The sequence below is a fragment of the Piliocolobus tephrosceles genome, chromosome 8 (genome assembly GCF_002776525.5).
Source record: "Piliocolobus tephrosceles isolate RC106 chromosome 8, ASM277652v3, whole genome shotgun sequence".
In the NCBI taxonomy this organism is placed as follows: domain Eukaryota; kingdom Metazoa; phylum Chordata; class Mammalia; order Primates; family Cercopithecidae; genus Piliocolobus; species Piliocolobus tephrosceles.
The window spans coordinates 96,287,065-96,313,678 of record NC_045441.1 but is presented as its reverse complement, the minus strand read 5'-3'; the positions used below and the strand labels follow the sequence as shown (position 1 = coordinate 96,313,678).

General features: G+C 36.7%; 1 protein-coding gene across 2 annotated transcripts in view; it reads left to right on the top strand.

Moving 5' to 3' along the window:
• The window catches only part of RELN (reelin), a 519,467-nt gene that overhangs the window by 278,991 nt on the left and 213,862 nt on the right, over positions 1-26,614 (top strand). For both annotated transcript variants that reach the window (XM_023192552.2, XM_023192551.3), the window contains exons 9-11: positions 6,357-6,453; positions 9,272-9,512; positions 22,686-22,831. In XM_023192552.2, coding sequence (XP_023048320.1) covers positions 6,357-6,453; positions 9,272-9,512; positions 22,686-22,831 — 484 coding nt within the window. The remainder of the gene's footprint in view (positions 1-6,356; positions 6,454-9,271; positions 9,513-22,685; positions 22,832-26,614) is intronic.

Below are 26,614 nucleotides of genomic sequence, written 5' to 3'. Positions count from 1 at the left end.
TTACTTTTCTTGGAATGCAACATTTTTAGCTCTCTTTATAGTGCCTTCCTATAGTTTTTTTTTTTTTTTAAGCAAATACATAATAAAGAAATTCTTTAGAAGGTTAATTTTTGTGTATTTCTTTTGAGCGCCCAGTTAGGAGGTTCTCACGTTGATCTGGGTGAACGATGATCTAAGGAGGTGGTGGTAAAGGGAAAAAACGGGTATAAATTTAATAAATATGTAGGGCTGGGTATGGTGGCTCACACTTGTAGTCCCAACTACTTGGAAGGCTGGAGTGAGAGAATATCTTGAGCCCAGGAATTTGAGGCTACACGAACTCTGATCCCACCTCTGCACTCTAGCCTGTGCAACATAGTGAGACCCCTGTCCATAAACAGATGAGCAAAAGGAGGGTCTACAGGTTTGTGTGACAGGCTATGAGGGCAGGGAAAGGAGAGGAATGGTCAAGGAATGTGCAGAGAAGTGATGCCCAAGTACACATGGTATTTCTTCTTGGTTCAGTTTTTCTGTAATCTTCTACCATGGTAAAACCTGAGAGAGAGTTGAGATGATGACTAGCAGCGGGGTTAAAGGTTCAGTCCTTTTGGTTTTTCTCTCTTTATCAAAAACAAGACCATTATGGCCTTAAGTCATGAGCCTGAGTAGAAGCAACAGGACATAAATCCGTCCTAATACATTCATGTACCCTGTGAAAATGTAGCACTATTGAAAAAAAAGAAGAAGAAGAAGAAGAAAGAGTGTTTTGTACACCAGGAGAAGCATAGTAAAGTAGTCGAAAGCATGGATTTATATCTACTCCATTCTGAATCTCATTTGTTAGTAGGTGTCCTTGGGTGAAATTTTTAACCTCTTTACCCTCGTTTCCTTACTTGTAAAGTAGAAATGTCTATAGCAGGGCCTATCTGTTCATAACCCCTATAATTGTTCTCTTGAGTTGCTGGAAATTTTTTTGCATGGGTACTATTAAAATTCTAACTAATCAGATTTTCTGGTTTCTTTGGATGCTTGGAACTGCACAATTAAATTTTTAACTCCACTCTAGCAGCTGTATAGACCTTACGAAGTGTACCACTTTTCCTAATCTGTCTTACTAGCCTACTCTCAGAGCAGCTCCTTTTTTTTTCAACAAGTAAAAGGAGATTCTTCTCTTTCCCTACTAGTATATTTGCCAATGATGCTAACAAATAGATGGGCTACTCAGTTAGGTCTCAGTTTTCATATTGTTATTGAATTAATAGCATGTCCAGTAAAGAGTAGGGGAATAGCCCAAAGTAAAAGAAACTGTAGAGGAAAAGTGTATTGTAAGTTCTTTAGTAAGTAGTAGTTGAATTTAATATTTAGTCCATGAACAAATATGATCAGGCATTACCTCCTTTTTCTGGGATAAATGAATTTAAAAAATAAATTTTGGAAATACTCAATCATAGCTAAACTTTATTAAATAGTATGCACCAGTAACTATTTTCTAGGTACTTTTCTTGTGTTAATGCCTTAATTTTTACAACAGTTCTGTGAAGCAGTTGCTGTCATTTTTCACATTTTACAAGTGCAGAAGTTAGGACACAGAAAGAGTAAGTGACTTGCCCAAGGCCACACAACTTAAGACATGTCAAAGGTCACACATCTTAGAAGTGTCAAAGCTCAGATTGCAACCCTGGCAGCCTGTCTCCTCTATCCATTCTCCTAACCCTACACATACTGCCCCTCTGGAAGATATGTTATATCAGAGGCAATTTTACTCTAGAAAGTGGAGTACAAAATTATATAGAATTGTTAGTAGTGCTAATAAGCATTGAATTCATTATCATGTAGGCTTCTCTCAAATAAGAAAAATTAAGTATGATCTGTTAAAGGCTAGGTGATACATTATAAGATACACCTACCATCAGATTTTTCTCGTTACTTCATCATATTACAAATTAGAGAACCATTTTTCTATAAGGTTACAATTTTATTATATTTCTTCCTAAACACCAATTTAGGTTTTTTTGTTTGTTTGTTTGTATTTGGAGTGGTGTCATTCGAAATGAAGAGACACACAGAATATTTGGTTACTGGAAAATCAATACTTCTGATTTTGACTTACTAAGATTAATATGCCCATTTAAGAGGTAAGAATGAAGTATGTGAGGTGATGGATGTGTTAATTGGCTGATCTAATCATTCTGGAATGTATACATATATCATAACAGCACACTGTACCCCATAAATCTGTGCAATTATTATAAATTAAAAATTAATAAAAAATATTTGAGAGTAAGAGGAAAAGGGCCACAAAGGAGACTCAGAAGTAATGGCCAGTGAAGCAGGAGAAAAATCAAGAGGGTGGTGGAAGTGAAGAGAAGAGAACATCCCAGAAATATCAGATCAGCCTTGACAAATCCTGCTGCAAAGTCACATAACCTGAATTTGGGAAAGCAATCTGTTGATTTGGCAGCATGACCTCCCCAGTGACCTGGGGACTAGCCAAGAGTGGTATCAACGGAGTATTTGAGAGTAGAAGCCTGGATGGTGTGGGGAAAAGAAAATAGATTGTGAGAAAGTGGAGGCAATCACTGGACAGCCAACCCCTTGGAGAAGTTTTGCCCCGAAAAGGGAGCAAAAGTAGGAAGGGAAGGAGCAGAAGGTGGGGGCATGACATCGAGAAAGTTTTTTGGTTTTTTTTTTAGATAGAAGATGAGTTGTATATTGTTAGATGTTTGTAAGATAATAGACATTATCCAGGAAATTCACTGGGAGAAATTGATGATGCAGGAGGAAGAGTGGAGGACTCTTAAGAAGCAAGGCAAGGTGGGATCTAAATAGACCACATGAGGAAGTTAACCTTTGATTATAGCAGAAATATTTCATCCACCGTAAGAGGAGGATGGCAGAAAACACTGGTAGGATGGTACGTGTGGATTTGTGGGTGAAAAGATGAGGGCATTATAATCTGTGTTCCTATTTTTTGTAATTACATGTTTTACATTGTTAACCTAATAAGAATGAACTTACACATAGGATTTTACATTAAAATGCTAGAAAATTTTTAAAAGCCAGAATTTTTATATTTAACTTGATCATACAAAGGAAGTTATTAAAATGACAAATTCATAGGCACAATTGATAACAATTTGCGTTATATTTTATGGGGTTGAGTAAACAATATGATAGTGTGACAGTTGCTATGACTGTAGGTTTATCTTTATCATTCACCAATTTATTTGTCAATTTAAAATCAAGAATTGATAACCAAGACCACTGGAACCATTTACCTTTCACAAAAAAAATCCTTCCTTCCCCCAAACTGGGGGCATAGAAGTATTCTGTGTGCATCAGTGTGTGAGGGCCAGATTTCTCAGACTGTGTGGGGACCTCAGTAAATTCATGATGTTTGATAATTTTATTTATGACTACCAAACCTTAGAAACCCTTAGTCACTTTTACCCTTGTTGTGGGTAAAAACGAAGTATATGGGCTTTGCTCATTTGCCTGAAAGTACAAAAGAAAGTGCTTGCATTTGTAGACCAGTTTAAGTTCATCAGTTCCTCTCAGACCACACCTTGATAGCCATGATTCTCCATTACCTTTCCTCCTTCAACAACTCCTTAAATTCTTAAAAAATTGCTGCCTCAGAGTGAGGGATTACACTGGAAGTGACCTGAAGGAGGAAAACGAATAGGCAAGTAAGATGATATCTTGCATTTGACATTTGAAATTGTCCTTCCTTTCTGGTTTTAAATTTCAACTTTGGCAATAAATATCTCTGATTTAAGAGAGGAAATAAAGAAGTGCCTGTTACAGGTGCTGCCTGCTTAGCATTGCCTCCTCACTCCCTAAGAAGGTACCTTGAGGGGTGTCACAGTGTCTGGGCACAGGGAGCCAGGAGTAACATTAAGCACCTGGATACATGACAAAGGGATGAGCAATGACTAACTCTTTCCTCCTCTCACCCCAGACAGAGTCAAGCAGCCATTTCAATCTAGGCAAGAACAAAACATATTCTGCTGACCAAAGTCTATGGGACAGTGGGATTGCAATTCGGACGGTTTGTGTGAAGAAAAAACTTACCCAGTTTTACATACAGCAACACCGGGCGGGAGTAGGGAATCATTTATCATTGGCCTGGTATGTTTGGAAGGATAATCTGGTGAGAGTGGCCTCTGAGTGAGGCAGATTTCGAAAGCTGAGGGCTCTCTTGGGAAGTGCTCCTTCCAGCTGGTACCTTCCACCTCAGTTCCTCTGGCATGGGCAGTGCCTCTCCACTGGCTGACCACTCATACCCTGAGCCCCAATCATGGTCTTACAGTTGTCCACCCCTCTGTTGGAATCTCTTTGCCTTTTTGGTCATCTTTTTATATATGAAGCCTTCAAGATAACCCTGGGCTAGTTCTGTTTCTCAGGGTACACATTTGATCTGTAGGAACTGTGTACCTTTACCCCACTGAGGATGGAAGTGCAGCTTTTCCCTCAAAGGACTGAGGAATTCTTATAAGCACAGAGGTAACACGATTCTGCTGACTTGCAGAAAGAGCACTGGCAACACTAGCTGGGTGAGAACCGGTGAGGCTGGGACAGGGAGACTGACTATTCACTATCACTATTGTAGAGATCTGGCAAGAGCCAGTGAGAATCCCTTGACATGGCAAGGAAGAGATGCATTCAACAAAAACTAATGTTTTAGATAGAAGAAAATGTTACTGAGTGGCTGAGGAAAAGTGAGTCATCTGCTGGGTGCCTTTTTATTTTCTAGATGCATAAAAAAGTTAACCTCATGACACTGAGATGGTAGCATAAGAAAATAGACAAGAGAAGTCATATTTGTCCTCAAGGCTATATTTTGACACATTTTTATTTTTGTGTGTATCAGCTTTCCTTCTCTTTCTTAGTTTGTAAACAATTCACAAGAAATTGCATTCTGTAAGGAACATTTTTCGTTATCATTTGTTGAATGCTTTCCTTTTGCAGAGACTTGCCTTATACGTTTGCTTTTAAGTAGTTATGGTGTGTAAGACATAAAGGAAGCACACGAGTAACATTTAAATTCTTGAGGCTAATTTGAACTTTCCTTCAAAATCACAGATTCTCTGCTAGACCTCATTCTTGTTTGTATTGAAGTTTGTCCTACATAATCCTTCCTGTCACCATTTCCAGTCGCACAGTTTGATATTTATTTTAAGCACCTGCTCATGAAAAGTAGAATTTTAGCAACAATTAAAGTAGCATAAGGCGGGTTTCCATTTGAGATCAGTGCTGCTCGGTAGCTTTCCTTTGAATATCCTTTTCTTTCATGCTTTTTCACTTACATTTTGGCTGTGAGAATAAATCTAGGAAAACTACTGTTTGGCCTTTTAGTACACTGCCAGTTCTGGCAATTGCAAACTAACTGGTTTTGTACTAAACGCCACTGAGATAAAATAAATGAGTCTGATTAAAGCCTGGAACCCCTGAGCACTACAAATGTAAAATTTTCAACAGAAGCCATTTGCTGAGACTGAGGCTCCTCTAGCAGATGGGTGAAAGTTAAACATAAATCACACTATTTTTTTTTCTTTTGGTTCAGTCGTTTTAAAGATAGTATAAAAATTTGTGCTACATCCATTACAATACTCTTCTGGAAAATGTTTCAGGGCTGTTTTGGGCATTCTGAGAGCTTTGAAATTGGAGTCATGCTATGCTTTATTATATGAATTCATTCGACATGTGGAAACAGATTCTTATCAGCTTAAAAATTTTCTTTGGTGCTAGTGTTTCCACTATTGAAAATAATCATGATAAATAATCACCAAATATTCACAAAGGGACATAATCTGTATTTGAAATCTGTAATGCTGGGCTATGGGAGAGTACTACAAATCACATCCGTAATAGGACTCATTCATTTAGTATTTGAGTTTTCTTTACAGTATTTTAGTTTCTCATGTACTGTCTCATCATTTAGATAATACACACACAGAAAAAGAATGATGTTTTTATTCTTCAGTGGAATGACTTATGTACCATTTAATGTAATCACTCCTAATTGATACTAACTTGCAAGAACCATGATGACCTTATTAGCCATCCCATAATACTTAGTTATTTCTTGGCATAGCACTAAGTATTTATTTTACAATTTAATTTAGTAGTTCATGTATCTCTAAAGAAATCTGCAATTTTTATTTATTTTACCTTTCTTTCTGGTTCCTAAGATTATTTATCAAATGATAATTACCAGAACAGATCACAGGAAATTTCAGCATTTTTAGAAGAATGGGGAAGTTACCAGACAAATATCTAATAGTTTAAAGGTTATCTAAAATATTTATCAGAAAAGATAATATGTATTTGCATCATTTTTTAACCTTGAAATTTATTGTTATTGCTATTTACAGGGTCAGGTTCCTGTCGCTTTAGTTATTCAGACCCCAGCATCATCGTGTTATATGCCAAGAATAACTCTGCGGACTGGATTCAGCTAGAGAAAATTAGGTTTGTTGTAATTTAAAGTATTTTCTTAAATTCTGACATAGATGGAATTCTACTCTCCTATATGCCTTTAATCCACCACCAACTTTTTCTTTAGGGTGAAAAGGACCCTGGTTGTTAATTATGTTGAATTTTATGGATGCGCATATTATGACCTACCCTATTCAGAGAAGATATTATTAAAAGTGTCATTTTCCATTCAGAACTTCCTCCTGTCAGCAGTACTTACAACAAATTATGTTTGGTAAAAGTAAATTTGCGATCATAGCTTTTATGATAACATTCTCTACAAAATTATATCACCACCCATTGCTCTAGGTGGCCTAACTCTGGCCTGCCTTATGGTCTGGAAGTACATCAGATAACTACTTAAATCCCTTCCAGTCTGTGATGATATTGAGTTAATAGCCACAGGGCCTTTTACATCTAATCTCCAGTTCTGTCACATCCTTTCTAACTTCCCTAAGGCCAGTTCTAAAATTCTGTTGTCATAATTGTGATGCGACTTGTAATTACATATTATATTTTCTTTATTAAAAAATATCCCTCAATAAGAAAATAAGGTAGGATGCTTGAGGATGAAGAAATTCGTTCATGTTAAAAAGATTTGGCTAGATTAGCAAAACTCAAATTATGTTTGCCACTACTGAAGAGTTTAAACCGTGAAATAAAATTCTAAATGGATACTTAATTTTAGGTATAAGATATTTAAAGGAAAAAAATAGCGTAAACTTTTATAAAGTGATTATTATGATTGGGTTAGCTCTTAAGTTAGCATAACTTAAGTAGAATATTTTCTTATCAGTTTTGTGACAGCTTTCTTTTTTTCTACCAGCTATTTTCTTTGTTATAGTTCCATATTAAAAGAACTATTATTTAGGGTAGTAGAATAAATATTAGGCTGTCAGTATAATACTAAGCCAGTTTGTCTAAAGTTTCTTTGGTAGTGGTGTTTAAAAATAATAATAATAAAAACTTTACAAATCTTTAGTCTAACCAAAAACTGAGAAAAGTGTTACTAACTCATGGATTTTAATAGGTTGTCTCTCTCTGTGTCAGGACAAAATATAATGTATGGGCACCTGATACAAGCTGAGCGCTGATATACTGTGACAATTTTATAATAGAACATTTTGCTATTCTTTGTAATTTCTAGTAGTTATGAAAATGCATTCATATTAAATATTTCTATAAATGGCTTTAAACAAAGAAGCATAAATATTGAAAATTTTACCTATATTTCCATTTTTTTCTCTTTCTAGTATGCTATATATCATAGTTTAAGTAAATTATGGTACATATTTCTTGCTGGAAAACAGCTACAAGTTTTTGATATGATGAACAATTAAACTACATATTTAATTAGAACATATAAAGATTGTGTTCAGCGGAACCCATCTATTTTTCACTAAATGGTACTTTAAATTTTAGGCCATGTACCAAACCAATGCAAATTTCCCTTACCATTGGAGGTTAGAGTGAAAGTGCTCCCAATCACTACCTAAATACATTCTCTTCATCAATTTCAATTCTTTGGGAAGCTAAAAGCATAGTCATCATGAAATATTTTAAAAGAAAAGGGAATTGATTACCCCCAAAGGTAAGGTACACCATCTATAACCTATGGTGACAATTTTACAGATATATATGTGCTTCATTGGTGAGTGAGAAATATGGCTCTTCTCTAGTCCTTTCAAAACTGATTTATGACAAGCCCAGGGTACCGCTAGTTTGCATTTTAGTACCACTTTTAATCTTAGCAAAGGCAATCATTTTTACTACAGCAGGTTTCTACTTTGGTGGAAGAAAATGTTTAATAAAAATATTTTATTATATAGCAGAAGGATCTAGATTCTAGTAGAGGTAATATAGAAAATCATGTTATATCATGTTTTTAAGGATGATCTCTATGAAATGGTGAGGTATTATAAGTGAGAGCATTTAATTATGGCAAATCTCACATTTGATACAGACTAAATGTACGAAAACATATCTGGTTAGTAGAAATAAAAATAATTTAGATTGATTATTAAACATATTGCACACAGTGGTTTCTAATAGGTGAATAATTTCAAAGTAAGAATCAACATTAAGATCACAGCTTTGCCAGGCACGGTGGCTCACGCTTGCAGTCCCAACACTTTGGGAGGCTGAGGCAGAAGGGATCACTTGAGCCCAGGAGTTTGAGACCAGCCTGGGCAACATAGCAAGACCTATTTCGATAAAAATAAAAATAAAAATTAGCTGGGTCTGGTGATGGATGCCTGTAGTCCTAGCTACTCAAGGAGGGAGGATCACTTGAGCCAGGAGTTCAAGGTGACAGTGATCTGTGATAGCACCACTGCTCTCCAGCCTGTACAACAGACCAAGACCCTGTTAAAAAAAAAAAAAAAATCACCCTTTTATACTTTTTCTCCTTATTATTGAGTAACCTGTTTTAGATTGTATGTTTGCCATCTGCAAAAAATTGTGCTGGATATACTTTGTGATTTGTAATTTTTTTTACATGAGCCATAACAGTATGTGCCATTTTCTCTTTAATTTTTCCCTTACTGACTTACTTGAACATACTTAGTGCCTGACTTGTGTTCCATGTAAACCTTTTGTAGGTATTTATTACTTGAACTGTCATCATTCAATATGAAAATCTTAATAGTCAGCAAATATTAAAAGATTTAAGGGCTACGAGATTGTGGGTATTTTATCGGTAATAAATATAACATTCTTGAGATCATGAAACTACAAGCTTAAGAAACATAATTCATCTCTAAGAAAGAAAAAGTCAACATTGCTGAACTTCCCATGTCTCTCTATGTTCCAGAGCCCCTTCCAATGTCAGCACAATCATCCATATCCTCTACCTTCCTGAGGATGCCAAAGGGGAGAATGTCCAGTTTCAGTGGAAGCAGGAAAATCTTCGTGTAGGTGAAGTGTATGAAGCCTGCTGGGCCTTAGATAACATCCTGATCATCAATTCAGCTCACAGACAAGTCATTTTAGAAGATAGTCTCGACCCAGTGGACACAGGCAACTGGCTTTTCTTCCCAGGAGCTACAGTTAAGGTTAGAGCTCTTTTTGGTTTGGGGGTTGTTTTAATCCTTCATCTCCTTCTAAAAGTGAAGCTCAATAAACCAAATTGTATAAAGATAACTATTTTACCAAAACCACTATTAAGAATAGATAATATACTTATTTATCTTACCGTACCTTTTAAGGATGGAGAGTCATTGGTATAAAACATTCACTTATTCATTCATTTAACAAGTATTTTTGAGAACTCACTGTGCCATGTACTGGACTGAACCCAGAGAATATAACCACAAAAAGTCAGATGTGTCTCTTCCTATTGTGTGGATGTCAGTTTAGTTGGGGGGAGTTAAATATGTCAACATGCAAATACGAAACAGCCTAATGGTTATGATTTGCTGGGAAAGTTCAGAGTATTGAGAAAGTACAATATAACAGTACCAAATGCAGACTTGGGGGTTACAAAAGCAGGGTAGGAGAATAGGGACTCCAAGTAGAGACTGAACAGTACTTTGGAGTTGGCCAGGTAGGAGGAATCGTGTGTCTAGATTTATAAATCAGATACATTAAGGCTGGGTTGTAGGCTGAGTGTGTCCCTCCACCTCCCCAGGATTCATACATTGAAATCCTAACTCCAATACAATGGTATTAGAGGTGGGACCTTGGGAGGTAATTAAGTGACAAGGGTACAGACACTCCAGAGAGCACATTGAGAACCAGAAAGTGGCCCTTACTGAACACCAAATCTTCCAGTGCCTTGGTCTTGGACTTCCCAGCCTCCAGAACTATAAGAAATATTTGTTGTTTAAGCCACCCAGTCATAGTACTCTGTTATAGCAGCCCAAACTAAGGCTGGAAGGTGAGAGCACAAAGTAAAAGTCTTAGGCAAAATTCAGAATAGTTGTCTAATACATTTTAAGTTGAGACTTGTGATAGAAAAGTCTGAAGATATGGCCAGTGACAAGACCTTGAAGATCTTGCAAGAGTCTGTAGAGTTTGAATTTTTATCTTGAAGGTGATAGAGAGCCACTGAAGTGCTTTAAACAGGAGCCAATCATATTTGTTTTTGAAATATCCCTTTGATGATAGAGGACTGAACAGAAGGAAGAAAGAACGCATCCAGAGAAACCAAATAGGTTATTATAGTAGTTCAATGGGAGATCGTATTGGCCAGAATTAGGAGTGAGAGGATGGAAAAATGTGGCTATTTCAGTTTTTAGGACAGGGAACAGAAAAGGTTGGGGACATATTGAGAAGACGAAAGAATGTTAGATGTCAGGGACAAGCTGTAGGCAACTGGGTGGACAGGTGCTGTTCATTGAAAAGGAAACATAGTGAAGAAGCAGTTTTGCTAGAAGTTGGTGAGTCCCTTTGGACATGTCAATTTTGATTATCTTGAGGGAAAGCAAGAAGAACGATTTGATGGGAGGGTAGTTGTTTGGGTGAGAAGCTCAGAGAAACATCCAAATTTGGCAATCATTAGGCTTATGAATGGGAACTGAAATCATGGGCTTGCCTGCCCGGAGAGTGCATGGAATATGAAATTGCACTTGGGTGATATGAAAATGCCGTGAGACCCTCAACAGTATCCTCTTAAGTTTCTAACATATGAAAATAAAATACAAACACAGCTTGGAGAATTTTTTAAAATGTGTCTCACAGCTACAGAACATCCCGAGCTAGAAAGGGGTGAGGATCACAAGAAAAGTAGCAAGTAGAATAGAAAGATCGAGAATGCTGACCTCTTTTTAATAATAGAGTTGAGCACCAGAAAAACTATTACAAATTATTTGGTGAACCCTCAACACAGAAACTCTCCTGATGCAAATGACTTCTTGCTTAACAAGTCAAACCCTAGTCATGTTGCTTTGATTTGAAAGTATACTAATTGACGTTAGGAACAGGCATTATCTTTGCTCAATACAAGCAGTAAACCTTATGGAAATTTATTCTGACAGAATCTGAAGTCATGGCTCCTTAAAGAGCCGTGGATTTCTTTTGTATGAGTCTAGAAAAAAACATTTGTCAGAATAGCCTATGTCATATCCCACTACCACTTGATTAAAAGAGGAATTTCTGCTGTCATTGTTCAACATTGGCAAGCAGATGCATAAACCCAGGAGACCTCAGGGTCTGGGATTCACATTTTGCCATGATGATCATTTATCATTTGTTCTTAGTACCCTTTATGGCATAAATGTACTTTCTGTTTCATTTTACAAGCCATTACACTAATCTAATTAGCTATTCGGTTTCTCATTGCATGTATTTGGTACCACCCATGATAAAAATGCATGAAGTGTGGTTTTGCTTTGGTAGTAATTTTAATTATATTACAACTTTATGTGGAATATGCTTTGCTTTGTGGTCCCTCATCCTACTCATAAGCTTTCCAATCATACGTTTGAGACTTGCCAAGTGATCTATGTCTATTAAGGAAAAAAAATCATTGTAGTAATGATTTATAACATTATCTTTGACTTGGCCATTGGATAGAAATTTTTCTCTGATGTTTCTTTTTAAAACTTCAAATAAATGCATTAATAAAATCTAAGAATTTGTCATTTTAATTCATTTACATGACTGCCCTTCTGTTTTTTGGTTTCACCATCTGAGAATGAAAGAATTGCTTTTGCCAAGTGATTTAGAATTCTAGAAATAAAAATTGTTTCTTTAGGATATATGCAACTTCTTTGTCAAATATTGTTTCTTTACTTGATGGCCTCTGAGGTGAAAGCTAAATACAGCAAATTAGAAAGCATATCTCAGTGTTCCTGTTGGTCACAAGGTGTGTTTTAAGCATTGCTTTATTTTGGACTTTTAGTTTTTAGAGTTGTATTATTTGTTCAACCTACTCATTAAAAGTTTCCAAGATGGCCAGGCACAGAGGCTCATGCTTGTAATCCCAGCATTTTGGGAGGCCAAAGTGGAAAGATCACTGGAGGCCAGAAGTTTAAGACTTGCCTGGACAACATAGAGAGACCCTGTCTCTACAAAAAAAAAAAAAATTAGCCAGGCGTGGTGGTGCACACCTGTAGTCCCAGCTATGCCAGAGGCTGAGATGGGACCATTGCTTGAGCCCAGGAGTTCAAGGTGCAGTGAGCTATGATCTGAAAAAAAAAAAAAAAAATTCCAAGGTGTTTCCATCTTGATTATCTCAAAGAGTACATCTAACAGCAATGCTTAATTATAAAATGGAGCTATTTATGGAAAAATTTCCAAGCACAGTTAGGATTACCTTTGATCAAGTAATGAAAGCTACTTTTATTGAACACTTACTCTTCTAGGCACTCACTACTCCAGACGCACACACACATCATCATCATCGTCATCGTTATCATCATCATCATCATCATCATCATCATCATCATCATCATCATCATCTCCACCATCATCACATAGGCCTCCACCTCCCAGATTCAAGTGTTTCTCATGCCTCGGCCTCCTGAGTAGTTGGGACTACAGGCGTACGCCACCACACCCGGCTATGTTTTGTACTTTTAGTAAAGATGGGGTTTCTCCATGTTAGCCAGGCTGGTCTTGAACTTCTGACCTCAAGTGATTCACCTGTTTGGGCCTCTTAAAGTGCTGGGATTACAGGCATGAGCCACTGCTCCAGGCCTACGAATGACTTTTTTAATGCTACTGTCAATAAAACAAGTGAATACACAGAGTAGTGAGTATGTGAACTCTCCACTGCTGATCTTAAAAATAATGTTGACAGTGGCAGGTCAAATAGGAAAGATAAAAATAAACCATTGTCATTCACAGTACATTTTACCCTTGTCTTCTTTAGATATTTCTGTTTTTGGGGGGGGAATATCTAAACCATTTCATCCGAGCCTATTCTTGTTTATCTCAGGTAGGGAAGAATGATATAGGACCAAATATGGTAATTAGCTTCAGGACTTTATATGATTTGCAGAATTGCAATTACAGGTCACCAGTTTAAATCGGCCCTAGGTTCGTAGAAGGCTTTACCATCTGTTGACATTTTTTAGTAATTAATATGAAATAGATGTGTAACACTATCAGCTTTTAGTTTAGAACCTGGCCTTATATTTGTTGTGCTTTTTGAATTGGGGTTGGAAAGCTGAGGAGGACTGTAAATGGTTACAGAATTAATCTATTCTTCTATGTCACCATCTGTTTCTCCTCCTTTCTTTTTCCAAGTCCATGGCCTTGCCTGATTCATCTTGCAGTGTTTTTACAGAGAACTTCCCATGTGGAAGAAAAGGTGTACCACATTCCTATCCTTCTTCTAATTGCCATCATAATTTTTTATTTCCCACAAATCCCTAAGCAGCCCTTTGTTCACTACCAAGGGGGTAGGGCTTTAAATACCAATAAATATAGTGCTACAAGTTCAAAAGCTCCCCAGAGCCCCACCCTCATTAGTAATCTCCCAGAGTAAGCAGCTCATGCACTCAGCAAAGGAAGGTGCCTGAAACTCACTCAGTATCAAATCACCTGTCACAATTGTTGTTTACGATGACTTTGCCCTCTTTCACAGAATATTGTATCTTTCTTTGTATTTGTGTACATGATTTCCAGAATAATCAAGTATATTTTTCCAGCTGCTCCTATTCTAAAGATAAGGGATACACTGTATCAGCTCATCATCTGCAGTTACTAGAATAGCTATTCCTGCCAGGCAGGCCCTCTGTCATGTGACTGTGGGTGTTTGTTCTACATTTAAGAACGAAAGGCACATTCTTCCTACCCATAGTGGGGAATGATTAATCTCAAGGAACATCTGGTGCACCAGCTCTGTGAGAATGGTCTTGGTTTTGCCGTCAAGGATTAAAAGATATGAACTGATTTTTTTTCACTCCTTCCATTTACAGCATACAGTAACAAGATTCAGCATATCACCTTGAGCAGAATTCTCATATCCAGGAATGTTACTTGCAGTGGCATGAGCACTACATAGATACTGGATAGTAATGAATAATAATAACAATAAATAGTAGTAACCATAGTTGTGATAAATAATAGTAATAATAATGATAGTGAAGTATTGATAGCATTTCATGAATGCTTTGTAGATGCCAGCACCATGAGGAAGATCTTGCCATACAGTTTTATATCTAGAGTAGATGGACATTGTGTGTCTGTAAAAACCCTGGATGCTCAGTGCTTAATTTTCCTTAGTCACTCTTGAAACATCTGGGCAAGTCCATCAAAGTCATCGCTTCCCAACCTCTCAAATACACATCCTGCAATCTGAGAATATTCTTAATTTTAAGTTGAAAGAAAAACATTAGATGTAAGTTTTCAGAGGGTCAGCCTGGAGCTGCTGCAGCTGCCTGCTTTCTACAAGTTATCAGTCTCCACAAGTTTCCACAAGTTTGCAGCCCACCAAGAGCTGCAAAGGTCAGTGAAGCACGTCGCAGAGAACCCAGGAACAATTGATTTGGAAAGAGCTGTGAGCAGGGCTTTTTGTTTTTATTATTATTTTTTTTTTGTTCTGTTTTCCTCATCCTTTAATAATACCCCATGAAGCAGTATTTCTGAATAGATCAATATGCCGTGGAAGTGGATACTGGTCTGGCAGCTGCTGCATTTTGTTTGTTTATGCTCATCTTTGGTGGCAGCCAAAATTTTTATTTTGAAAGCATGAATCATCCTTGAACACTTGGTGTGTGTGTGTCTGTGTGGGTGTGTGTGTATGTTTTCAAAAGAGAAAAAAGGAGTGCTTTGCTCACTCACAGTTAATAAATGTTTGTATCTGCTCAGCTATCCTGGTTGCCCTCAGCTTGCAAAGGCATAAATCACTGGTTTCTGTCAACTCTGGAAATGACCTACAGATTAAATGCAGATCACGGTGAGATAGGTGCTTTCCACATATTTTTTTATTTTTAAGAAATCTTCCCACTCTGATGGCTGTGCCTGCACCTGCTAATCTTTTTCTATTTATTACCCTAGTTCATTGTGTGGATAGCAAAGAATTCCAGATTACCCTTTCTACACATTTATGTTTTAAGAAGTAAATCAGCACTAAATGATTATTCTGTTATGAAGATTTGTCCTTTAGAATAGGCTGTGATTTGATCACGTGTATTTAAAAGAAATTTTATTTTTAAAAAAGTAATTTGTTAAATTTTGCAAACTAATATCAAGGATTTGGAGTAACTAAGCTACTGAATTTAGAAGGGTCATATCTTAATGTTTCCTCTACTACTACTTTGAATTTGACTGCCTCGCCATTATTACCTTTACTATTGATAAATATCCAATAATAAAGACAATCTTTCTAGTTTAACAAACATCAAAAGGCCCTAATGAAGATGACAGACATTAGGTAAATCAACGACCAATTAAGGGGAAGCATTAAGTCTGAACACGAGAGTCTATTAATTTTCTATTGTTCTTGTACCTTATGCATTTGCCAAATTCCTTGTCCCAGTGGATACTAGGCAAGTCTCCAGTCCTGAATAAGAGCTGAATCTTTTATTCTGGGCTTCTGCTGTCACCCATCTAGTACTGTTGTCACAATTGCTGAACCATCAATGGAGAAAAAAGGTCGTTATATCAAATTATGAAAAAAAAAAATTTGTCTGAAAAATTTAGCCTTAACACGAGGTAAGGCTAATGAAAAAATTCTAAGACAAATGGTGAAAGGGAAGATCACACTCAAGGTAGAATTCACCTTTAAACCTACTTTTTGGGAATATAACCCCCTGGCACAGCAATACTATCATACCTAATTCATCTTCCAAGCAATGTTCGATTGGGCACCTCAGAAAAAGGTTTTAGCAATTCATTTGATGGTTTTATATTCTGACAATATACAGGACAAATAAGAGAAAATCAGATTTACTTTTCAGAAATGTGCTTTGCATTATCACTGTACTGGAAACCATCTAGTGTGTAACTTGAGGGATTTGAGTGGTGGCTTTCTGATGAGGATAAACCTGAGCTCAGTTAGACTTGTGGCTAGCCCATGTTCCCATGTCTTTTTTCATTAAGAATCAGAATGTTAACTGTGGTTTTCTGGCCAGATTCCAGCATGGTTAATTGCATGCTGTCTATCTAAATTCCCTTTGCTTGGGATGTTCTTCACTTTGGATCGTATTGCTCTTATTGTCATGTTTCCCCCAAGAGGTGGGTACATGATATTGTAGAATGAGCCAGAATATAATTTGTTAAGCTAATAAGAGTACTTTGGGGATGAAGGGTTAAATGTAAGTAGTGTGCTTTTCACAATTCCCCCCAATGAGGCCTATTTGTACAGTAATTAATGTGGAATAACATTAGTGAAACATGGAAATGAGCCAGGTCGCCATGACAAGAGTGGCAATAGCACAGAAACAACTAATTTTGATAATTTATACAGAAAATAATCATTTAAACAAATATGCAGAAGCTCCCTGCCTAATGCATCTTTTGCCTTATTTATTTATTTGGTCTGAAACTGACACATTCAATCACTAATTGAGTTAACACAATATTCAGTAGGTGAAATTTATTCCAAATGAATGATAAAAACAGTTACAGTTTCTGTCATCTTTGTACCTAGCATGGCACCTAGAACCATAGCTTGCATAGTGACATTCATTCGTTAGAGTAAGGTTTGTTAATGAATGAAGATGGGGGCAAAAAAGAAATCAGGAGGGAAATAGTGTTTACAGATTTCCTAAGACGCAGCAATCTTTAGGCATGTTCCCTGCAGTATTTTATCTAATACTCAGAATTTTCCCCATTTCACAGATGAAAAAACAGAGGCTTGGAGATGCCAAATGACTTCCCCAAGATCAAACAGCTTTAACTTTCAAAGCCAGTTCTATTTTACTATAAAACCCAACCACTGCATGTTATCTTGCAGCCTCCCATGCTGTGCCTGGCATCTTTGCCCTTAATTTGAGGAGGCAAGTCTAAAAACCTCCAACACTGTGAAAGTCAAGTTGATCCCCAAAGACAAGGTTAACAACAGCCCTATGGAATTTTACATTGTTATTCTGCCTCTCATTACTCCAATTCAAATCTGTCACTATTGCCATTTTAGAGTTGTCATAATTATTGCCAAGTAATTACATACTTGTTGTCATAAAATATACCGTAAATTGAATCTTTAAAAATTGTAGTACAAAGTAGTTCAAATGTGTTTAATGAATCCAGAAATTAATGAGAAAAAACACTCTTTAAGCTCCCTAAAATTGACTCACCATGGTTGAATCTATTGTGTTGACTAGAGAAAATGTACTTCAGCCCTCCTGCACCTGCACTGTATTTATAGCCAAGTTTTCAGTTTTTTAACTGACATTAAGTTACCTAGAAATTTAATGTATGGAAAATGATAGAAATTTATTTTGCCTCATGAGAGAAATCTTTCTCTTTCTATTTTAATTATTCTTTTAATGTAGCATGAAAGTCTATACCTTTAAAGTCTGTTAGACTGGGATGTAGGAAATGTGTTATTTCTATATGATAATGGGTATAGCATAGTAAAAGACTTGAAATACACAATAATACATAGACTATAAATTAGTCAGTTTCCAACAGTTCTAGCACACATCTCACTTTAATACAGAAATTCCTATACCAATATATTTCATTTCCAGCCAGACAGTGGCTAATTTATGACTCTGCCAACAATGCCATTTTAATTAATTTTATTCATCTTATTTCTCTTTCCTCTGTTCCTCATATCTCATCTGTTTGCATTGCCTAGATTTTAATTAAAAAACCTCTCCTCTCTAAGGAGCAATCTGAAGTGGCAAAAATAATCACTTAAAATATTACAGTCATTAAAAAATTGGCTGTGGTGGAAGCCATGCATTTTCAATTTTCCTACAAATGATGTTTTAGCTTCCTTTTAAAGCGCACTTTGTATTTGAATTGTCTGCCACCAGCCAGCTTGGCTATCAAAAATGGTCTTCCAGCTGGGTGGGCTGAGTGACAACTCCTTAATGGAGGAAATGGATGGCTCTCTGCTCATGTGGAGGAGAAGGCATACCAGGCAGATTTCATTCCATCTGCCACCAGCTCTCTGCAAGCTGGCATTGCCCAAATGCCCAATATCCTCATTCCAACAAAAAGGATATCGTCAAAAAATAAATGGTAAGGCTACAGATGCCTGAAAGAATCATCAGGGTCATTAGACCCCAGGGAGATCATATTAAGAGGTGCCTCGGTGTTCATCTTTGATGAAAACCTAATAAAACAATGGTGGAGGCAAATATAAGCACTTTTACAAGTACAGAGGTGAAGTCATTAACATTTTCAGCAGAGTATAGGGAGTAACCTTAGAAAACTACTATCCTGAATTGTGGCCAAGGACTTGTTATATTGAGGAATTTGCACTGATGTTTCCTGTTGATGATTTTCTGAATGACAAATTCTTGTCACTTAGTTACACTGTGTTCTGCTTGTCAAGTAAAGGAAATCCATTTAGTAGCAAAGTAGGAAAATATTTTTGATTGACAAAGAGAAACACATAACTTGCCTCATGAGAGAAATCGTTCTCTTTCTATTATTTTAATTATTCTTTTAATGTAGCATGAAAGTCTATACCTTTAAAGTCTGTTAGACTGGGATGTAGGAAATGTGTTATTTCTATATGATAATGGGTATAGCATAGTAAAAGACTTGAAATACACTAATTTAGACTAATTATAGACTAATTTATAGTCTATAGTCTATAATCAGAATAGACTAATTTATAGTCTATGTATTATTTCTGTGTATTAAGTACTTTAATTATGTACTTATTATGTACTAATTATGTAGAATTATGTACTAATTCTATGTATTAAGTACTTTAGATACTTAAGGGACTTTAGAAATCGGTAATCTACTAGTACTTAGAAGTATAAAGTGTATATCGTTGATCAAGGCTAAACAATGAAACAAGTACAAACAATTATAATTATATAATAATGTACATTAGAAGTGCTAGAAATAGAAATAAAAATGTAGAGCCAGCTGCAAAATTTATACCTTTATTTCACTCCAAATAGATGCTTAGTTGCTTGATGTATATTTACTGTATGTCAATCAAAAGCTGTGGCTCAGGAAGTCACATGTGATTTAGAATCATCTGCTAAAGAAAACCTGGTAGATTTTCATGATGCTCAAAATAAAATAGTCCTGAATTCCAAAAATTCTTGTTTTTTTCATATCAAGAGCTCATGTGTCTTACAAAGTTAAACATTTAATTGGTTTTGAAGTTGTTTAGAGTTTAATTGTTATTGCATACAAATGATAGGAGTTCAAATAGATGTTGAACAAAAATAGCTGGGTATTAAAATTGAGACCAATTTTTTAAAAATCTTTTCATACTTTCAATGATTTTTAACATAGTAGATCGATGTTATACAATGCAAACTTATCTGTAAGAAAAGTGGCATCAGACATCTTGCATTAAGTTTTCCTGTTTTAGGAATATTTGGTAATCTGCCAAAATTTGGAGGGGGGCTTTTAAAGTTATAATTAATGATTCAGTCTGCCCTGAAGATGAATGAATGTTTGCAGTATTTTTGCCTGTTGTATTGTGGGACATATTCTATGCATGTCACTAAAGGTTTTAAGTTGATCTGAAGAATTTTAATGACTATTCTGATGAAAAGTAGTTAAAAATAGATTGAAATGCTCTTCTATTTTTCCATCATGTTTGCTAGGCATATGGAATATAATAGCATATTTTTGGAAAAATATATATATTTAGAAATAATGATTATTTTGTAGCACTTAGAAGTTTCAGAATACATCTCCTCATATATTATTTGTGCCACTAACAACACCTCTAGCAAATAGATATTATTGATTCCATTCTACAACCTGAGAAACTGAGGCCTAGAGGGGTTAAATGGCTTCTGCAAAAACATGGAGCCATTAAATAGAGAAAATGCATTTCAACACATTTCTAATTCCAATCCCCAAACTCTTTGAGGGATTTCAGTCCTTATCATCTTAATTGTTTTTGGTTTCCAATTTTTATTCTTTTCCAATCTTATTTTCTTCAATTAACGTAGGTGCTAAATTTACTTGAGTTAGATTCTAGGAGAAAGCTCAAGCAATGCCTAACCAAGGAAGCCGTGGATTCCCATTCAGAGCCAGAAATGGCGATAGAAAGCAAGCAAAGCCCAGGGACGCTATCTCAGTCTGCATGCATTCAGGCATAAATTTGTAGTTTGGAGAGCATCTAGGAAGTAGGCTAATTCCAAGACACCAAGCCCACTGTGACCAATCCTAAAACAGAATTAATATGAAATTCTAACTTGTCTTGTAATTGATTTAGGCATTCTCAGAATGAGAACCCTAATCTGGCCCCCCACCCTGGATAAGGCTCCAAAATACAGGGCCTATGATTATCAACTCTGAAAGTGGAGACTCAGTACACCAATTGCTCTCAGATAGCTCAGGAATTCACTGGTTTCACAAAGACCATCCCCAGTTTTACAGGCGAAGTATACTACGGGCTCATGTATCCTTAAAAGAGCATTTTATCACTGCAAACCTTGAGAACACTGGGTTCTATTCAGAATGGCAGAGGCAAAAATCATATCTTGGTCTCCTTAGCATGGTGGGGAGCAGAGCAAGCCATCTGCAGCTGTGTGGGTTCTCTGCGTCTCCAGACCCTGTTGCCTAGAGAGTGACAGTCCCATCTTGCTAAGAGACAGGGAACATCCAGCCATCTCCCACTGAGGGATGGCTGCTTCCTTTGGGTGTGTCACAGCCTTTCTTTGGTGATATATCACTCTATTAAGACTCTAAAGAAGAGAATATTCAAAGAGCAATACTTCACCCCCCTCTACACCCAAAAGTCGTTTATTATGATTTTCAAATATTGTGTATCATACATAATTTTATATGCTGTTTTATAGGATTGGCAGCATAGTAGGTTTATTTGCACCAACATCACCAAAAACACATGAGCAGTGTATCATGCCATGATGTTATGATGACTATGACGTCACTAGGTGATAGAAATTTTTCACCTCCATTATAATAGTGTAGGATCACCATTGTATATGCGGTCTGTCATTTACTGAAACATTGTTATGTGGTACATGACTGTATGTGTCTTAGAAAATCATGTTATATATCTTAGGCATACACAATAAATTTATCTTTTTTAAAAAAAATAATTACCTTAAAATGTATTTCCATGTCATTCACTCATTCATTTGTTGAACTATTTAACAAATATTTTTTAATGCCTGCTATATGCCAGGCGCTGTGCTAAGACCTGGAATATAACAAGAAACAAAATGGACATTGTCTCTGCCTTACAGAACTCACAGTCCCTGGGCTTGACTGATAGTTTTTGTCCAATAGGTTTTTTTTTTCATCTGTTTCATTTTAAGAGTATATAAAACTTAAAAGAATGTTTGATATTTCATGTATAGCATTTCTCTTTTTATTTCTCCTTTTTATTGTTTTAGCTTCCCATGACCAGCCCCAAGCATCTCTCTATATATGACTTATTACCAAAAAATGTTAATGCAAACTTATAATAATTTTTTAAAGTAAGTAACATTTACTACCTCCAGAGTTTGATCTTGCCTTTATTCTCTTCAAGCTGAAAAAAATGTCATTAGAAAAAGTATCACAAGAAATATATTTTCTTTATTTTTTATGGGTTCTTTTGGGGATTAACAAGGTTTGTAGTTTCCCAGTTCCTCATTTGGGACTGCATGCACTTTTTAGGTCTGGTCAGAAACTTTTACTCAGAAACTGGTTGAGAATATGTGATTATATCTGGGTTTACTTTGACCTTTTCTGCATTGCATATTTAGATTAGCTGGCTGTTCTACTCATATTCCATTTACAGATAAATTGTGAAAGACTTGAATGGCAAGTAAGAAATATATGGAATATTGAAAAGGTCAATGCTATTTAGCCCATAACCACAGAATTTAAAATACATGACAAGTCATTATCAAATTTAATTCCCACAACAAGGACAGTGGTAAAGATGGGAAATTATTCCAATTAAAATATTCTTGTTTCATATTGAAGACAGAGATGGCAAAACTCAAATGCCCTCTTGACTCCTTTTTTATAATAACTTAATAAGTTAGAAAGAATTTGTAATTGAATTAAATAAGGCAAAAAGAGGTAACAAGCTCTTTTGATTTGAGAGTCCATCATAGAGGAACTAATATAATAACTTTTCTAAAAACTCTAATTATACATGAGTAAGACAAATACAGCTACAAAACCAATTCAACAGCCACCCCATGCTTTCTTTTCATCTACAGCATAGCTGTCAGTCAGATGGGAATTCCATTTATTTCCATGGAAATGAAGGCAGTGAGTTCAATTTTGCCACCACCCGGGATGTAGATCTTTCCACAGAAGATATTCAAGAGCAATGGTCAGAAGAATTTGAGAGCCAGCCTACAGGGTAAGTAATTGCTATCTACCATGCTGTGTACGTAGCACTTACATTTATTCTACTGGACATGTTTTAAATGCATGTTGTTAAATGGCAAAAGCATACTTAGATCAATACTGATGATTCTTATCGCAGACAAGCCAAAAGGGATGTACATACCCTAAAGATTCTAAGTTTATAATTAACTATTTTTTGCATATTAAAAATGTGTGATTGCAAATGCTTTTAACTTCACTCGACTCACTTGTATCTCATTTTAGTTTATTCAGCTTTTACTGGGAGAAAGGTTTTTTCCCAATGTTTATATAGAATACAAAATCTTCCCACCACTATTATATTGAGATTTTCATTTGTCTTCCTGGGGTCTGAGATTTATAGATACTGCTACCTGATTTTCATTGGAATGTGGTTTTGGTCTATAAAAATTGTTTAGGGGATAAAATTTATCTTTGAGAGATTTGTAAAGGAGGAATTTGGGACTGAGGTTGAAACAGAGGAGACCTGAAGCAGTGAGCATCCTTTGATGGTAGTGCTTTCTTGCTGTTCTGAGCTGTGTGCCGCCTTCTGGGTCCTAAGTCCCTAATATATATCCTACTAATTGGGCAGCACTTTCAGAAGTTCAAGTTGAAAAGAAACATTAATAAGATTAGAGACTCAACCCATAAGGTGGTATGAATTGGAGGCAAATTTATGTTTTCTAACACTATGATAAGGATGAATGAAATTAACATAAAATATAATTTTATAATGAATATGAAATAGCAATAATTTATTGACTGAGAAACTTTTCCAGAATACAGCATTTGAGTTATAGTCATGTCACTCTGATCTCAACAGATTAAATCAAAACTGATTAAACTTCGAAGTCCCTGAGTGGCAAGATGGCTAGTATTGCCCTTTTGGGCTCCCTGCTGTGCCCAAGAACTTCTTTCAGACCCAATAAGACTCTTCCATTCTCTCTCCCAGAAGAGCCTGTCTTTTTTAGCTTGTTGTATCCTCAAAGCTTATCTATGAAAGAACACAAAAATTCTTTTATTTATTTATTTATTTATTATTTTTTTATTATACTTTAAGTTCTAGGGTACATGTGCATAATGTGCAGGTTTGTTACATATGTATACTTGTGCCATGTTGGTGTGCTGCACCCATCAACTCGTCAGCACCCATCAATTCGTCATTTATATCATGTATAACTCCCCAATGCAATCCCTCCCCCCTCCCCCCTCCCCATGATAGGCCCCAGTGTGTGATGTTCCCCTTCCCGAGTCCAAGTGAGCTCATTGTTCAGTTCCCACCTATGAGTGAGAACATGCGGTGTTTGGTTTTCTCTTCTTGTGATAGTTTGCTAAGAATGATGGTTTCCAGCTGCATCCATGTCCCTACAAAGGATGCAAACTCATCCTTTTTTATGGCTGCATAGTATTCCATGGTGTATATGTGCCACATTTTCTTAATCCAGTCTGTCACTGATGGACATTTGGGTTGATTCCAAGTCTTTGCTATTGTGAATAGTGCCGCAATAAACATATGTGTGCATGTGTCTTTGTAGTAGAATAATTTATAACCACAATGAGATACCATCTCACACCAGTTAGAATGGCAATCATTAAAAAATCAGGAAACAACAGGTGTTGGAGAGGATGTGGAGAAATAGGAACACTTTTACACTGTTGGTGGGATTGTAAACTAGTTCAACCATTATGGAAAACAGTATGGCAATTCCTCAAGGATCTAGAACTAGATGTACCATATGACCCAGCCATCCCACTACTGGGTATATACCCAAAGGATTATAAATTATTCTACTACACAAAAATTCTTACCCTCAGCCTGAGCCACACCGCCACTGTGACCCTTTGCTGCCACAATGGGGTCTTTCACTGTCAAATGCTGAATTTCTACTGCAGTTGACCCAGCCCTGCTCCTCCCTGCCTCAGGGAAGTGACTCAGGTCCAGCCTGTGGCACAGCAGGCTAAGCCTCTGCAGAAGCCTGAGACTCTGAATGACTTCACCCACTCAGGGCCTATTGACCTCTGCAGGCCCAGCACCAAGGCTCAGTCCTTTAGCCCACAGGGCCTTTTCTGACTTTCCTGACACTCTGAAGCTCCATGTGCAGTACAGCTCCAATGTCTCCTTGAGACACCAGAAACCAGTTTCTCATTTTAGCCTCTAGGATCTCCCCAGGGTCAGGCTGGGGAGATCCTAGAGGAAAAAAAAAAAAAAAAAACAGTGGTTTCTGGTCCTTCTAGCTCTTGTAAGAACAGTCCGCTCCCCTCCCAGATCAAAGAGCTTTGGTGGAGTCCAGAGCTTTGACAGTGCACAGAAGTCTTTCTACCTATCTTCTGGAGATAAAGGATCACCAGCACATCACTTCCTTCTGACTGCTGATAAAAAAAAAAAAGACCAATTCAACTCCCTTTCCTGATTATGGAGCTTGATCACAGATGAGGGGATCCAAATGTTGAGGCACAAGAGACTCATTTACTCCCACGCTTTCGTCTCTCCACACTAATTCCATCCATATATCAGGGATAAATCACCCCCTTCAGGGAGTCCCAGAGCCCCTGGGGACTCAGAGGATTCCCCAGTGTTACCAGCCCCCATCCCATTAAAGCAGAACTAAAGAGATGCATTTCCTCTCCAGGAGTACCATTCTAATTCACACATAAATACCAATCTGTCTCTCCCCTCTCCTCCCTCTCCTTCTCACCCTCCACCTTTCTCCTTCTCTGTGTGTGCCTGTATCTTCCAAGAAAAATCAATATTTTAAATGTAACTTGCTCTTATTGTTTGAAAGGGAAATAAAATTTATTTTTACCTATGGCCTTCATACTGGCTGTTCTCTCTCCAAAAATGCCCGCCATCTTCTTAGCTTATTCTATTAGCAAAGCCTGTCTATAAAAGGACACAATAAATGCCTTAGTAAAAGAATGAATAGTCCATTCAGCTCTCTATGGGTAACACTTGTGGAGACTTGGTACAAAAACATGGAAAACCCCTTCATGAAGTAAGCTAAGAAAGGAATTGACTTGATATTAGAAGAAACCAAGCATAGTTTAGAAGATTAATATACTAGTCCAGAAACATAGCTGGCAAAAATTATATATTCCAATTAACAGATCACACATTCTGCTTTCCTACAGCACAAATAATATAAGAGAATTTTTGGCTGCAACTAAATCATTCCCCCAAACAACAACAAAAAAAGAACTAAAACTGTTTATGCCTGAAAAAAGAGCTGAAGTCAATATGGACACAGAGGAACATCAGAGGAAATTCCATTAACCAAATGATTCAGGTGGTTTTAAGTATGCTCTTTGGCCATTTCTCAGGACTGAAGATTGACCAAGGTTTTGGTCACAGTGAAGAAGCTGGTACTTCCAGGCCCTGTCATTTGTTGGCAGGTTTCTGTTCCAATAAGATATAATCATGTGTTTGAGAAAAGCACCTGTGCCACTCTCATTGCTCTGCAATTAATTTATCTAAATTCTAAAAGTGGCATAATTCTTCTAGCGACTACACCTTGGGTTTATTTTTGGCTTTTGGCCAGGACGTCAGGCCACACCACCCGAATTAGTTCATTCATGCCGTCATCTGGTGACCCAGCTATGAAGTTGGCATTATGTTATAAAGGTATAAAAGGATAATAAGAAGACCTAGTATTTTCTGCTTTTTGGGTGATGATAAAAAGATAATTTAATCCATGGTGTTTTGTGTGCTTGTATGTGTTGTGGGTTGGGGGGGCCTGCACTCCCACCTGGTCCCAAATGTTACTTTATTGGTCCAGGAAAG